Consider the following 15965-nt stretch of genomic DNA (forward strand, 5'->3'; position numbering starts at 1 on the left):
ATTACTAATAGATTTAGGCCTAAATGTGAATTGAATAAATGTTGATAAAATAAATGCAGGGCAATAATGCTGGGTGAAAAGAAGTACACAATTCTATTTGCTCTGTTTTTAAACTAGTGTGAACAGGTTCAGCATTGCAATTCCAAACTACTTTACATTCATGTGTGTTCCCTGTGTCAGATTGATCTGCTGCTGGCGAACAGCCATTATGTAGGATCGCTGTAAAAATGACAGGCTCCACATGTGTGTGTGTGTTTGTGTGTGGGATCAGGTTTGTGTATTTCCGTGTCCTGCGGCGGGTTCAACTGCTGTGTGTGAAGTCTTTAGTAGGCAACAAACTGTGAAATTTAATCTAAAAGTGTGAATTTCATCACCTGGAATACTGAGCGGAAACATTCCAATTACATCACTGATCCTCTGGGGTGTCCCGCTATACTGTTACCATGGTTACCAATCGCATGCTAAAATACCATCAAAGTGATGCCGCCATCTGTGTGCGCGTTGAGTAATTTGACTCGGCCATGTGTGCTGCGCGGCAGCGAGACTGATGAACTACTTTGAAAAATGTTTTCATTTCATGGTGTCCTCTGTGGGTCACCTTCTTCGTGTGACAAACTTTTAGATGATAAAAAAAAAGTTCTGTGTCTCCCATGAAGATGGGATTTCCATTCCATTTCTTTCCAAACGTAACACTTGGTTAGCTTGTGTTAGCCCTGTGTTTTGTATTTTGTCTCCCACTGTCTTTGATATCGAGGTACACATCGCTACTGCTTCCAATCCTTCTGCCCACCGTTCAGGTTCTTCAGGTTTGCTAATCTTCCAAATCTGGTTCTGAGGTTTCGAAGTTTTCTTTGCCACTACAAACGACAATGTTGCTCAAGTAATGCCTTCAACCATTGGAGTCATCCTCCACATACTGGTATGTTAAGGCAGAACACTGAGCAACAGAGCAACCGAAGCAGGTCCTGGGTTGGAGTTGCATGCGGCCCTCAAGCTTCCTCTCTGTTGTGTTCTCCAAAATCTGCCAATGGAAAACAAATTGGGTGTTGCTTGTATTCATTTCAACTCTCATCAGGATTCTGTTCCACTACACATCTAAAAGAAAGCGAGATGATGGCAGATTATGGTGTTTTTTTTTATTTTGAAAATTCATAATAACTAAATGACAGGAACACAACTGGTGATACGCTCACCTGCTGACACCAAAGGAGAGGACCAAGGGAGTGAGATCTACGCCTCAGGATTAAAAGATAGAGTTGTCAATCAAATCAATGAATGTCAAAATGTCACTCTAACTGGCTACATTCTGTTCCAGGTGAAAGTTGAGCTCTTCCTCCCCTTGAAGATTTTCAATCGTAATAATTGAACATGTTTATGATTCAGGATTTTCAGACAATAGACTGTTTTTCACTCTTAACACACCTCAGACTAGTGACTAGTATTGGTTGTTTGTTAGTACTCGAGATCGGTCTGCTCTGGAGGCCAGTCTCAAAACCTCTTTTTTAGGCTCTCGGTCTTGCCTCAGTCTCAGACTGGACAGACTCAGCTCTTTTATCCAAGACCTACTGAGACCATTAGAGAAAGTAATTGAAAAGCTTAAATGGGTTTTTGTTTGGTATTGTTGTGGTTTTTCTTTCATATTTATCAGGGGTCTCAGTTTTTTTGTTGCAACTAATCAGGAGGAAACCCAAATACCAATAAGGCACCAGACAGGTGCTGCTTGTTTCAGCTGTCCCTTCATTGGTTAACCAATCAACATGTGCTTGTTTCACTGGATCAAAAACCTGCACTCACGATGACTCATTTGTGGATCAGTTTGAGACTCCTGAATCCATCTTCTTTTCCTTTCGGCCTCTCCCTTCAGGGGTGGCCACAGTGGATCATCTTCCTCCATCTCCCCCTGTCCTCTGCTTCCCCTTCTCTCAAACCTACAAACCTCATGTCCTCCTTCACCACCTCCATAAATCTCCTCTTTCCTCTCGACCCTCTGCCTGGCAGTTCCAACCTCAACATCTTCTTCCACTACTCTTCCCCACCACTTCATCGTATGGCTCATCAACTTTATCCCTCGATAGTTGCCACTTCACTGGACATCTCCCTTGTTCTTGAAGATGGGCACCAGCACACTTCTCCTCCATTCCTCAGGGATCTTCTCACTCTCAAAGAACTTGTTAAATGTTCTAGCCAAAAAGTCTACGGCCACCACTCCTCAACACTTCCACACCTCCACAGGTATATCATCAGGACCACTGTCTTTCCACTCTTCATCCTCTTCAATGCCTTTCTCACTTCAGCCTTACTCATCTTTGCCACGTCCTGATCTACAATGGTCACTCCTTCTACTCTTTGTTCTCTCTCATTTTCCTCATTCATCAGCTTTTCAAAGTACTCTTTCCATCTCAGCAACACACTTCTGTTATCAGTCAAAACATTTCCCACTCTATCCTTGATCACCCTAACCTGCTGCACGTCCTTCCCATCTCTATCTCTCCGCCTTGCAATCTTGTACAAATCTCTCTCACCCTCCTTACTGTCCAACCTCGCATACAAGTCCTCGTATAACCTCTGTTTGGCCATTGACACCACTACTATCTATCTATTTATTTATTTATATATACAACAAATACACAAATATTAATTTAATTGAATTGAACAGTTTGCTCTCCAGACAACACCTTTGTAAGTGCAGGAGTTCCTGGTCCACTGATCACACTGATGCACAAGACACGTGGCAGCTAGGATGATAACAACAACAACAAACATGGAGGAATCCCTGAACAAAAGCATCTGTTTGCTTTTGTTCAGGGGTGTTTTTCACTACACAATGGCCAGGGTTTCCACTATTAATATACCAAATTCTGCAACACTGCCTGAGACCACAGGATTATCAAATAGGATATTCCTGTCAGAGATAGGATCATTGGGTGTTTGTCACGTCGATCTGGAGGGCGTAAAATGGCGTCACTTGATCAGCTTCTCGTGGAGCAAAAGTTAGATATCACCACTCGAGAGGAGGGGCGTGTTGAGAGACATCCGTCATAGTTTTACAGTTGGATCCTGATATTTACAAAAACTGCTGAGACCTTCCCTTCTCACGAGAAGGTCACACAATTGTGTATTGCAGTCAGGACTGGTCCAGTAAAGGTCAACTTGCCTCCAGGAGCCATCACTCTCATCATTTTGCCGTTAAATGTAGTTTGTGTCGTTGGTGGACCAGAATGCCAATTATTTGGCTTTTACAGACAGTATCTCATCCTGGGTATGTTTGGGGATGTTTGTATTCCCTCCAGCCATTGCGCCCTAATGCTGCATTAGTATTCTCGCTCAGAGACGCATTAGGAGGCCAGCAGACATTCACCAACAACACATTTTCAGCTTGACAAAGCAACGGCGCTTTGAAAAGCTGTAGCTTTGTCAGGGAAAACATGCCGAATTGAACCGGCGCGTTCGGTGTTGTTTGTTGTGATAGCAGCATTTATTGAGTTCTTGCTCTTTTCCATCCCCGCTCAGTCCTGCCACTCTCCCAAGTGAGCGAGTCGGCCGTCTCTCGCTGTGATTTGGCAGGATTCCCGTCAGGAGATACATTAGTCAGCCCATCTGGTGCTCACTGGTGTGGCTGTCACTTCAAACATGTGTCTTGCTACCAGGGAGGTGAGAGGAGGATGGACGGTGGTTGGTTTTGCATACGGCAGGTTGGTTGCTGCCATGCAACAAGCCTTAACAGGCGGTACCACAACAACTGTCTCCAGAGCAGGGAGCCAAGTTAGGGAGGAAGCCACGTATCCTTGCTGGTGCAACAACGCAACGTCAACACTTAGCTGACACTTTGCCAACAGCAACAGTAAAACTAAGGTAGACCTCATCCGAGTTCCAGTTCCCATCCAGACTAAGATTTCGATCAGTGTTTGGCCTTGGGCACATTTGAGGATGTCAATAAATTAAAGCTGCTAAAGCTAGCCAGCTGTCACGACACCCAGGTGACAGGATGCCATGCAAGCGTACAGGGCACCACTGTACCTAGACCAGAGGTGGGCAATGTCTAGCTCGGGGACCACATGCGGTCCTTTGCCTGTATTGAGGCGGTCCTCATGAAATCAGAGCAAAATTACGAAAAAAAAAAAAAGATAGACATTAAAGAGCTATTAAGCACAATAATATAGTGCCTCTGTATCTTATAATTGCACACTTCTTTTCCCCATAGTAATGTTAACAAGATATTCACCACCTCAAATGATTCCTGTCATTTATAATAAATAAAATAGTAATAAATAATAAAATAAGATGTTGACATCACAACACGTTTCCCCTATTTTCTCCTACCTGTACATCATTATTATTATTATTATTATTAATGATAATAATAATAATAATAAAATCAACTTAAATTCCATTTTTCTTCTGTCCTGTCTTTTGGCTCGACACAACACAACAGTTCACAACATTTTTATTTTAGTTCTCATTCAGAACAATATATTAATCTCCACATCTCCTGAGATGACTCATCTACTCTGCAAAAGCCTGTTTGCCCAATCTGTCTGAACAAAAGAGCAGTTTCATCATTAGATGACCATCTTCTGTTGGTGTCAGTGCATCACTCTGAAAAGTGTTTCCGCAACATCAGCTCACATTACCATTTGCATTATTCAACAATTAGTTAACATTCCGCAGCCTCTGTTTGATCCACATAGATTGATCAATGTTGTATTCTAAACCATTGCATTGTTTTGAATCACTTCAACCCTCGCCTCGATCAACCCTTATGACCGGATCACCGGGTGCATCACCCTCCATGTCGCCATCAAAGCTTAAAAAATAAATAAGACAGAAGTAAGACGTGGAGGTGAATCCTCAGGAGCATCATTCGTGTAATACCTCACTTCGTTTTCCCGTTTCCCTTCAACCTCTGACAAAATATATGACTCGGTCAGCTACGATCAATCACAGAATGGTATTAGCATCCAACTCCACGTCGCGTCGCCGATACTGACTCTCCACAGGTCGGTAGTGAAGCACAGATCCAATACTCTGGGGGTGGGCAGGGGAGGCGTCTCTATATAGTCTTTCCAATTCATTACTGTGACGGCATGTCAGGAACGGGCCGCAGAGCCGCTCCTCCCCGGGGAGCTCTAATCCAGGAGGCTGGATGGCTTCCCCCAACGCTCGTCCCCCGACCTTCACGTTTCACTGCTGGTCTGCTGTGTGGAATAGCAACGAAGCATGTCGCTCATCACACGCCACGGCTTGATGGAGCGACTCCTGCTCGTGACACACAAGCACTTCGGACGCACCATGATGACTAATTCATGTCTGCGGCTGACGACGCCACGAAAGGTCAGATCATGGAAATGAGAATCAAACGCCTTCACTTATGGGAGTTTGAGTTTTAGTGTTCAATTCTCACAGAGAACTTCGACTGGCTGTCTGTCCTTGGAAACTTATTGAGCTTTCAATTCGAAGGGAGAAAGCACAGATGAGACTTAGATTTTTTTTCCGTGCTGTGCGTCACACTGTTCTGTTGCGATGGCACGTTGGAGACATTTTCTTCCTCTTCCCTCCCAATTGCATTTAAAACACTTTCTTGTTACGACCACATGGCAATGTTGCAGCTAGATATTTACATTTTTGACAAGTGCCCCTGACTATCCACACTAATGTTCAATGCGAGTGAATTCTCGAGCCAATCCTCTAATGCTAAAACCCAAGTTTTCCGGGAAACAAAAGACTTTTCTGCCTCCAGATGACGAGACGCTCTTTTCACCCATTATGACCTTGGCCTTTGCTTTGACTTTCTGTGGCAGCGTGAATGTATAATGATTGTTCACTGGCCGGGATCACAGCCACTGCATGACTGATCGATACACGCTGGTCTTCCACTCTCTGGCGCTATTGATCAGCCAGTGTGTGCCTGGAAGCCGGGACTCGAACAGCGGTCCGAGCTTTTGTCGGTTTTGATAAAACCCAGTCTTGCTTTTCACAAAAGAACGCTGCAGATTAGGATCACGGGGGAAGTTATTATATAAAACTACGACACCATGTGATTTCACAGAGAATTATTCTGTGAAATCTTTTGGTTCCCAGACTGATAGAGTCTATCTTTAGCAGTGTCCCACTCCAGAGGTTGGGACATATAATGGGGGGCTTTTATTCTCAGATACTGGACGACCTTGTGGCATCTAAATGTTATTAAGCTTTTGTCGGACTTTGCTAAACCATAGCGCCTTTATCTCCTCCAAGATAATCGGGTGAAGATTTTTTGATAGAGACCCTCATAAGAAACAGGAAAAAAGAGGCCGATCTCAGAGTCGACAGAGACAACATATTCTGATTTCCACTTTTATTTGGCTCACATCTCAGTGGAGACACACATTTCAGCGGCGAGCGCCTGACACTGCTACTCTGATGATATCTGCGTGCCAGTGACAAGATCACGAAAGGGAGGTTTTTTAAGAAGCCACCTCGGCTCACATGCTTTCACCTACATAGCAGGGCAATCAGCATCTTCTCCGTCAGCCGCCATCATTTACCTTCTTCGCTGGAGAGCAAATCAAAACACAATTTGCTCTGGATTTGGAATCTGGCTGTGAGCCGATACTTAATCAGGCTGTATTTACAAGCAAATGGATTCTGTACTCGGCCCACCGGAATATCACTGTGATTTATTCGGAGCTGCTAAGTGTTAAAAGGGGAGCTGAAAAACACATACTGACACAGCTTGATACACTGACAAATCCTCCAGTCCCCAGTGAGAGCTGTGAGCTCTGGCTGGAGGAAAGCATAAGTCATGGAGGCTCAATATTTCATGATTACCTCATGTCTTTTCATCCTCTAATATCTGCAGCGCTACACAGGGGAAAACACTTGGACACTTGGAATACACAAATGAAAGACTTTAAATGTGGATTTTAGAAAGCAGACAACGAAAGATGGGCCGGGCCTCCTGCAACATGACATGGCAGCCGACTGGCCGATGGATGACACGAGATAATCTGAGCTCTGATTGGCTCTATAAGTAGTGTCTTTTCACCTTAATGCTTTGCCTGGATCATGGTACTCTGGTGCGACTGCAATGCACAGTGTCTAAAAAAAGAAAAACATTTCAGCTTTTCTATGTGGGGATACTAGCACTGAAGCAAGCCAGAAAAAACATGCTGTTCTAAGTAACTCATCGACATGAAAAGAAGGAGAGCGTGGGAAATGTTAGCATCGTTCAAATTTAAGAATTATATACAGAAGCCACACGGGTCTATAAGCCAAGAGGGCGGGGAGCAGTCTACTCCATCCGTAGCCTAGTCCTGGCCAGGGTTGCATGACGTGCTGGAGCCTATCCCAGCAGTCATTGGGCGGGATCCGGGAATACACCCTGGACAGGTCACCAGTCCATCACAGGGCACAAAAACCATTCACACACACGTAGGGGAAATTTTAGAGTGTCTATTTAGCCTAGTGAATATGTCTCTGGACAGTGGGAGGAAACCAGAGTACCTGGTGAAAACCCACGCAGGCACTGGGAGATCATACAAGCTCCACCCAGAAAGGTCTAGAGGTCCAGAGCTGACAACACAGTTGCCAAGTCCGGTTATTATAAGCGACATTGGGCTTCCTTTTCTAAGAAGTAGCTTATAAATATTGGTAGTGGGTTGCGTTTTTCGTTTGGGCTTGTTTCTAAAGTGTACTTGCATATTTGGGCATGTCCCCAACTGAAGTTGTCAATTGGATAGCTTCCATAATATCATTTAGAAGTCAGATAGTTTGTCTGGTACGTTCCCCTGTCACCCCTCCCTCCTGACACACACACACACACACACACACAGAGGAGACAGCAGGTTTCTCCGGCCCACATCCTGATTCTCATTGGCTCTCCCTGGTTGCTTATTTGTCTTGCAAGATCTGGTAACCCTGGCTAAGAACCTTCTTGCTTAGAGGCAACAGTGCTAACCACTGCACCACTATTTGCCCGTCTCCATTATAATTGGACCCATTACAATGTGCGCAGTCCTATGTATCCAGAGCTCCACCACCACAGAACAGGAGCATGGGAGCAGTAGCAGGTAATTTCAGCCACGGTGGCAGACCATTGAGTGCCTTAATACATTCTTCTTCTTCTTTCTCTTTCGGCTTCTCCTTTCAGGGGTGGCCACAGCGGATCATCCTCCTCCATCTCCCCCTGTCCTCTGCTTCTTCTTCTCTCAAACCTACAAACCTCATGTCCTCCTTCAACACATCCATAAATCTCCTCTGTGGCCTTCCTCTCCACCTTCTGCCTGGCAGTTCCAACCTCAACATCTGCCTACCAATGTACTGGCTCTCTCTCCTCTGTACATGTCCAAACCATCTCCATCTAGCCTCTCTGACTCTCCTAAACACCTGAGCACATGTGCTGTCCCTCTGATCTACTGCTTCCTGATCCTATCCATCCTGCTCACTCCTAGAGAGAACCTCAGCATCGTCATCTCTGCTACCTCCAGCTCTGCCTCCTGTCTTTTCCTCAGTGCCGCTGTTTCCAAACTATACAACATTGCTGGCCTCACCACCCTTTTGTACACCTTCCCTTTCATCCTTGCCGACACCCTTTTGTCACACATCACACCTGACACTTTTCTCTAATGTTTCCATCCTGCCTGCACTTGCTTCTTCACCTCTTTCTCACACTCTCCATCGCCCTGGACAGTTGAGTATAAAATTTGAAACTCCTGGGCCTAAAATGACTTGGCGAGTCGTGTTTCGATTAGATGTCCTCTTTTTAGCTGTTAATGATTTTGGCCATTTATTCTTCAGTGAAATCTGATGAAGGCGTGTATCATCAGTGCAAGCTATCTTGACTATGCATGGTTTCGGCTCAAATTTGTCAAATTCCTCCACATCAAAATGTATTAAGTAGAAAAGAAATAACCATAAATGTGTTAATAGCCATCTTGACCAAAAATAAATATATGCACTATTTTTTTTTTATTTAAAATGGAGTCATTGTTCTCTGCTCTGAGTGCAGAAAAGCAGCCAGTAAAGCACAGCCTTTCACTAGACGTTCTGAAGGATTGCTAAGAAGCATGAGGACCCAGCCAACGTGTGGGAGAGGGATGGGAAAAAACAATCCTCTTAAAAAGTGCAAGGTAAAAAGAACTCCACTGTGTGACTCCAAATCACGAGAGGGGTTTCCGGAAATGTTCATTGAAAAGGTTCTTTTTAGGTTTCTGCCTCTTTTCCTCCTCTATTTCTTCACAAAAATGCTGCGTGGTTCTGGTTCTGCTGGGTCGGTAATAGCCGTAGACAAACAATGCCTCGTCCTAATTTGTCACGTGTCAAAGCGTGTTTCATCATCATCATCATTGTGTGATCACCATTCTGTGAAGCTCTCTGTATGAATCTTGCCTACCTACACAAATGCGCCGGTCCTGCAGGAGCAACACACAAATATATTCACACACACATACACACACTCACACAGTCGTGCTTTTAATCCCGATATGTAACGTATTCATCCCTCGGTGGGAATGTGCAAAATAGAAAATAGGTCTGCTTATTTTTGCACGAGTTGGAGCGGAAATTATGTAACTTTTTCAACTTATCTCCTTCTTCTCTTTACACAAAACACTTCACGGCTTGTTGCCATGGAGATGAACCACAGACAAGAAGTTCCCGGGAAAGCTGAGCAGAAACTAATAGGCCATTGATAGCGCTGTTTTTCTTTCCTTGCAGATGTGATTTTGTGAGTTTTTCAGCCGGAGTGGACTTCATGTCAGTCAATGGCGACCGATGGCAAGAGCAATAAAGAGGAAGCAAAGCATTTGTGTCTCTTATTGGCAGTGTTGTGTTCTGTTTCTAATATATAGGAGATCAATGTGTATTGACAGGTCTGGAATAGGTTCAAGATATTTATCGCCTCACACTGAGGTCAACTGTTGCGTTTGAAACGTTTCACCTCCTAGACCTTTAATCCTGCCTGCTATCGGTGGCCATTTCCATCTAATGCACCAAGTTTAGAATTCAGTTAGATGGATTTTTCATATTTTTTCGTTGATGAAAATGTTATTTTTGAGTTTGACATGTGACATGGAACATGGAATGGATTTAAACAACACATTTATTATTTTGTTTTTAACATTTATTTTCAGTTTTTGTATTTATTTACACATTATTCACACGTTTGTATGTATTAGAAAGTACACACCAACTTGAAGCACGTTATGTGAAGAATTATTTATTTATCACAGTTCATTTGAAATGGAGACCAGCGCAGCTACATGAATGTGAGTCAGGAGGAATGTTTTTGGAAATGACTAAAACGTTGGTTTTGAATGTTGAAATGGGCTGCCGACGCTGAGAGGCGCTGTCCATTATCTGAAATCTAATCTGAGCTCATTACCGCTGCTCTCCAAACCTCGGTGACAGACGCCTTTGATCCTGGCTGTCACGATGAATCACAAACGCTGATTTTGCATTTCCGTCATTAATCACAGTCATTACAAAGGTTCTTTGAGGGAAAGTGTATGTGAGGAAAAGAGGCTTTTTTTATTGAGTGCAAATGAGGGGAAGCTTTTTCAGTGTTTGATCTTCTCAATAATTATCTTCAGACCCCGAAGAGAGATGTTGAATCTGAGTATTTGAGTGCCAGGTTATCAGTATGGTTCTTTGCTGCTGCTTTTGATGGAGTCCATCCAGGTGGGTCCCCTTCCTCTTCCCCAACAGGTGATCCAACTTCATGGTAAACAAGCCTGCATTGTTGGAAGAAATCACACTTCATAACGTTTAACGGCTGTGTTGTATGTGCCGCATTAGTAACGCCTTCTCTTGGTTTGGACCGACTTTTTTTTTGGGGACAGACTCATTGAACACAGTGGGTCCAGTAAAACACTTAAATCGCTGGACCTGCTGCTTAAAAACATGCACTCCATCACACTTGGACCAGCAGGGGGCTCATTATTTGTCTTTTGCCAGCCGTGACTTTGACGCTCAGTTCACCACTCACACCCTCGCCTCTGAGGATTATGATGTGTTGAAGGTATCAAAGTTAAATAACAATATGACAACACATCTATATAGAGGTTTGTCGACTGCAGTGCTTTTTGATGACATTGTTAGGACACTATGAGTGTTCTTTCCCCCCCAAGTTTTTTTTCCTGGTAGGTAAATTTTAAATTTAAAGGAGTTTTTTTTTTTCTATAGATGTGTGTGTCTCAAACACATTTTCTGTTTTTTCACACCAGCTTGGTAAATTACATGCAATTCTCCAACCCCAGTTTACAGTGTTTTTTTGTCTCACCAATCACAGTATCTATTCCAGAATATGATACTGGTTAGTTGGTTGGTGGTGTCCTTCATTAGAATGACTTTGGTGCTGCACAACCTCATCTTTGTGCCTCCTGTGTATGTGTTGGTGGAGCGCCTCCTGCTGTCTGCTTGAGCTCCCTGGAATCAATGATATCTCAAAGGCAAATTAAATAGGCAATATAATGTTACAGTGAGCATGGAAGGAGCATCTTAGTGGTTGCCTTTCTGGAAGCTATATCTTGTTGGAGATGGACAAAGATGTCTTACTACAGTTCCACCCGATTTCTTTCTGGTGCTTGGCTACTGGCTGGCTTCTGCTAGAAGTATTTAACAAGCACAGATTGAAGTGAATCAGTCGCTGCGGTCTTTGTTTTATCTTTCACCACTGAATTAAGACCTTTTTTGTTGGTTTGTTTGTTTATAAATAAGTCATAAGTCATCTTTGTGATATATTTTTTGCTTTGATCACTGTTGTTGTTTACTATGTGGTTTGCGTTGCACAGCCACTGTACTTATTCACCCACCTGTCACGCATTGTCAGTTATGTTTGTTAGTCTGGGTTAGTTTTGTTCTTCTGATTGTATGTTTGTTTGTTTATTTCCTGTTTTATTTTGGGTCTTGTCTTCCTGTGTGCTCCTCATCTTTCTTGTCTGTGTCTCCCACTCTTGCCAAGTTAGGCCAAGTCTCCATGTCAACTAAGAAAACCATCTAGTTGAATCCCATCGAGTCGAGTTGACTCAAGTCAATTTAAGCCAAGTCAAGCCTTTTCAACATCCAGTCTGTTCTGTCTTGTCAACTTTTGTTGGCCCTCATGGGTTTTGTTTTGGATTGAACCATGGTTGATCTCAGATTCTGCTCTGACTCTTGTGTTTGGGTCCAAACCTTCAACAGACCTCACATGTTGCCAGTTATTTGTGTAGAGTATGTTGTGTGCTTGGTGTCGCTGCTTGTCTTTCTTTCCCCCTATTTTTACTTTTTCCAAGGGAACAGAGAACACTATGGTAAAGTGATCATTTCTGTTTGGGAATGAGTGTTCTGTAAAACTATTATTCTGCCATCTACATTGTAGCTTCCCCAGTTTTATGCCATGTGACATTTAATCAACTAATAAATACAATTCACCGTTCCCACACTTTCAGCACCATGGAGAGCAGCACCAATTTAAAACCCATACAACGCACCCAATAGTCATTGTAAACCAGTCAGTGGTTTATCACAAATCACGCGTGCTTTAAATCTGTCACTCAGCACCCAGCGGAACAATAAACACGACGGAGGAAATTGGGTCTTAACATTACTGCTCATAAATGCGCGTGTGTGCTGACAGATATTGCTTTGACACGGCTTCAGCTGCGGTCAGGAAAACAAAGATCCGATGAAGCTTGTTGTGGGTCTCATCAGGAAATGAGAAAACTTCAGTCGAACGTGGTGGGTGTGATCTCATCAGGTGGTTCGGGATACGCTCCCCCGGCAGCACTCGTCAAGTTCATTTCTGATTGGGCGGCTGGCGCGTCAGACAGACCGACTGTGGACGCGAGACAGGCGCGCTTCAGTGAGCTCGCGCTGCTGAGTGGAGATGCGATGCGCCTCGGTGCCCTCCCAAAGCCGCGCGCCGTGACAGGGAGAGGCGCGGCGCTCCGTGGCCCGTGCAGGACTGGAAACCACCTGTATGGATGACCACGGCCCCGGCGTGATCGACTCGCCCTCGAGCCCCAGGAGCAGGCGCAGCACCGGCGCAGCGGACAACCGGGGTGATGAGAGCATGACGGTGGAGAACATGCTGGAGGAGTCCGCCGCGCTGTCGGCGCCTTACCTGTCCGTGGACAGATACGAGCGCGGCCGCCACGGCTGCTGCGAGCGCGTGGTCATCAACATCTCGGGGCTGCGCTTCGAGACGCAGCTGAAAACTTTCAACCAGTTCCCAGACACGCTGCTGGGGGACCCCAGGAAGAGGATGCGCTACTTCGATCCGCTCAGGAACGAGTACTTCTTCGACCGGAACCGACCCAGCTTCGATGCCATCCTCTACTACTACCAGTCCGGGGGGCGCATCCGGAGACCCGTCAACGTGCCCATTGATATTTTCTCGGAGGAGATCCGCTTCTACCAACTTGGGGAGGAGGCCATGGAGAAATTCCGCGAGGACGAGGGTTTTATCAAAGAAGAGGAGCGAGTTTTGCCCAAAAATGATTTTCAAAAGCAGGTTTGGCTTCTGTTCGAGTACCCGGAGAGTTCGGGTCCCGCAAGGGGGATCGCCATCGTGTCCGTGCTTGTGATTTTAATCTCCATAGTGATCTTCTGCATGGAGACTCTGCCTGAATTCCGGGATGAGAAGGACGCGACGGTGGCGCCGCCGGTGAATGGCACCGTGACGCGCGCCTCGAACCCCTTCACTGACCCCTTCTTCGTCATAGAGACCCTCTGTATCATTTGGTTTTCCTTCGAGCTTCTCGTCAGGTTCTTCGCCTGCCCCAGCAAAACTTGCTTCTCCAAAAACATCATGAATATCATCGACATCGTGGCCATCATCCCCTACTTTATCACTCTGGGGACGGAGCTGGCGGAGACTGAGAACAACGGGGGGCAGCAGGCGATGTCGCTCGCCATCCTGAGGGTGATCAGACTGGTGAGGGTCTTTCGCATCTTTAAGCTCTCACGACACTCGAAGGGTCTCCAGATTTTGGGACAGACGCTCAAGGCGAGCATGCGGGAGCTCGGACTCCTCATCTTCTTCCTCTTCATCGGAGTTATTCTCTTTTCCAGCGCGGTTTACTTCGCAGAAGCGGACGATCCGACGTCCAGTTTCAGCAGCATCCCGGACGCCTTCTGGTGGGCGGTGGTCACCATGACCACGGTGGGATACGGGGACATGCATCCCGTGACTATAGGGGGCAAGATTGTGGGGTCGCTGTGCGCCATAGCGGGGGTGCTGACCATTGCCTTACCGGTGCCGGTGATTGTCTCCAACTTTAACTACTTTTACCACCGGGAGACGGATGGAGAGGAGCATCCTCAGTATGTGCACACGGAGAGCTGTGACCACCTCACCCCGGAGGAGAGGAGGGGGTCGTGCAGCTCTTCCTCCCTCAGCAAGTCTGAGTACATGGTGATAGAAGAGAGCATCCACGGTGCGTTCAAACAAACCAACTTCAGCACCGAGAACAACCAGAACTGCGTTAACATCAAGAAGATCTTCACAGACGTGTAAATAACAGCCCAAAGGGCGGATGGTGACGGGGCTTAATTATGAAAGCACTTCATCATAGGGGCCGCTTTATTTATTTATTTATTTTTATCTAATAATTCATGTCCTTGTTATGAATGGAGTATCATACCCTGGGTACTTTTGTGCAGACAGCGCCTCATTATTATCAAAATCAAATACCACTTGTTGAAAAATCTGTAACAAGTGGCCAGAAAATAGGTCAAAACAGAACGTCAAAAATTACATTCACAGTTTGAAGTACTGATCATTTACCCCTAGTTGTCCTTCCTTGTAAAATGTCACCAAAAATATCAAGTCTAGTGAAAGTATATATATATATATATATATAAGTCAATAAAACACCTAATTATGAGGCTTTTTTTTCTTTTGTGCCATTTAAATAAACGTAGAAAAATAAAGAAATAAAGAAATCAGTGTTATGGGTTCATAAAGAGACCCCTATCATGAAGTGTTTACAAATGCTAAACTTCGTACATATCTCTGGTCGAATGCTGCGTCAGTGTCCATTTTAACAAGCGATTTATAGCTTTTTCATTCCAAACGTTAACCAAATGTATCTACTGAAGAGAAAAAGTATTTATTTATATTTAAAAATAAGATTGTTTAAATGGATATTTCTGTCGCGTCAGCACCAGGCAAGCATATCTTGGTGTCAATAATGAGAAAGAATCAGCACCAGCTGTCGTGAAGATGTTGAAGTATATAGTTCTATATATATATTGTGTGTTGAGGTTATATTGAATATCATAACCTGTTGTCTTGTCTAGATTATTTATCAGGTATATAACAACAGAGTGGTGTGGATCAATATCATAAGTTGTTTTTTGTAAAAATGTATTTTTATTCAGAGTTGCCTACGAGAGCCTTTATGAAATTAAACAGGATTTAACTAAGCCCACCGCTTCCTGTCTTGTTTGAAAATAGTGGAGACGTGTTTGTTGGAGGTCATGTTTACACCAAGTGAGGGAAAGCCTGCTCCCCCCTCCCCAGCGCTGAGCATGTAATGCAGTCTCCATGGCAACGGTGGTTTCCTGGGTAACCCCCTGTACAATGTCTCCATGGGAATTATGTTGCGTCTTTCGCAAACCTTTTTCTTTCCTCCTGTCACTGTTTAGTCTGTCGGGAATTCAGGACGCATTTATTATTTGAACCCACTGGTGGTCTCAGGGCAGGCGTCAGTGTCGCTTCAGAGACGGCTGGAGAGGAAGCGCATGACGGCGTGCACAGGCAGAAATACACAGAATATCTAATGAGGAGCCGATTCTTCCTCCTCCAAATAGCCTCGGAAGCTCCGCTGATCAGATGTTAGCGGTGATGTGTGAGTTGGCATGCCAACTACGCGTGACGTCACGGTCCTCCACTGAGCACGTGCGCTTGTGCTGCAAATCTGCTGAGAGAAACCACGACAGCTAATGAGTGCTTCCTCGTTTTGCAGCCAATATTCAGAGAGGAAGCAGACAACTTGCGATGTCCT

The 15965-nt window shown here is 44.8% G+C and overlaps 1 protein-coding gene across 1 annotated transcript; it reads left to right on the forward strand.

Annotated features, from left to right (window-relative positions):
* Positions 1-12885: 12885 nt before the first annotated feature.
* LOC128760436 (potassium voltage-gated channel subfamily A member 3-like) lies at positions 12886-15348 on the forward strand. The gene has a single exon (XM_053867850.1). The coding sequence runs from the start codon at positions 12935-12937 to the stop codon at positions 14471-14473; it is 1539 nt and encodes a 512-aa protein (XP_053723825.1). The 5' UTR covers positions 12886-12934; the 3' UTR covers positions 14474-15348.
* Positions 15349-15965: the final 617 nt, after the last annotated feature.

The sequence above is a fragment of the Synchiropus splendidus genome, chromosome 6 (assembly GCF_027744825.2).
Source record: "Synchiropus splendidus isolate RoL2022-P1 chromosome 6, RoL_Sspl_1.0, whole genome shotgun sequence".
NCBI lineage: Eukaryota > Metazoa > Chordata > Actinopteri > Syngnathiformes > Callionymidae > Synchiropus > Synchiropus splendidus.

Excerpts from the sequence above, each read along its gene's own strand:
- LOC128760436 (XM_053867850.1), top strand. The coding sequence starts at position 12,935 with ATGGATGACCACGGCCCCGGCGTGATCGACTCGCCCTCGAGCCCCAGG.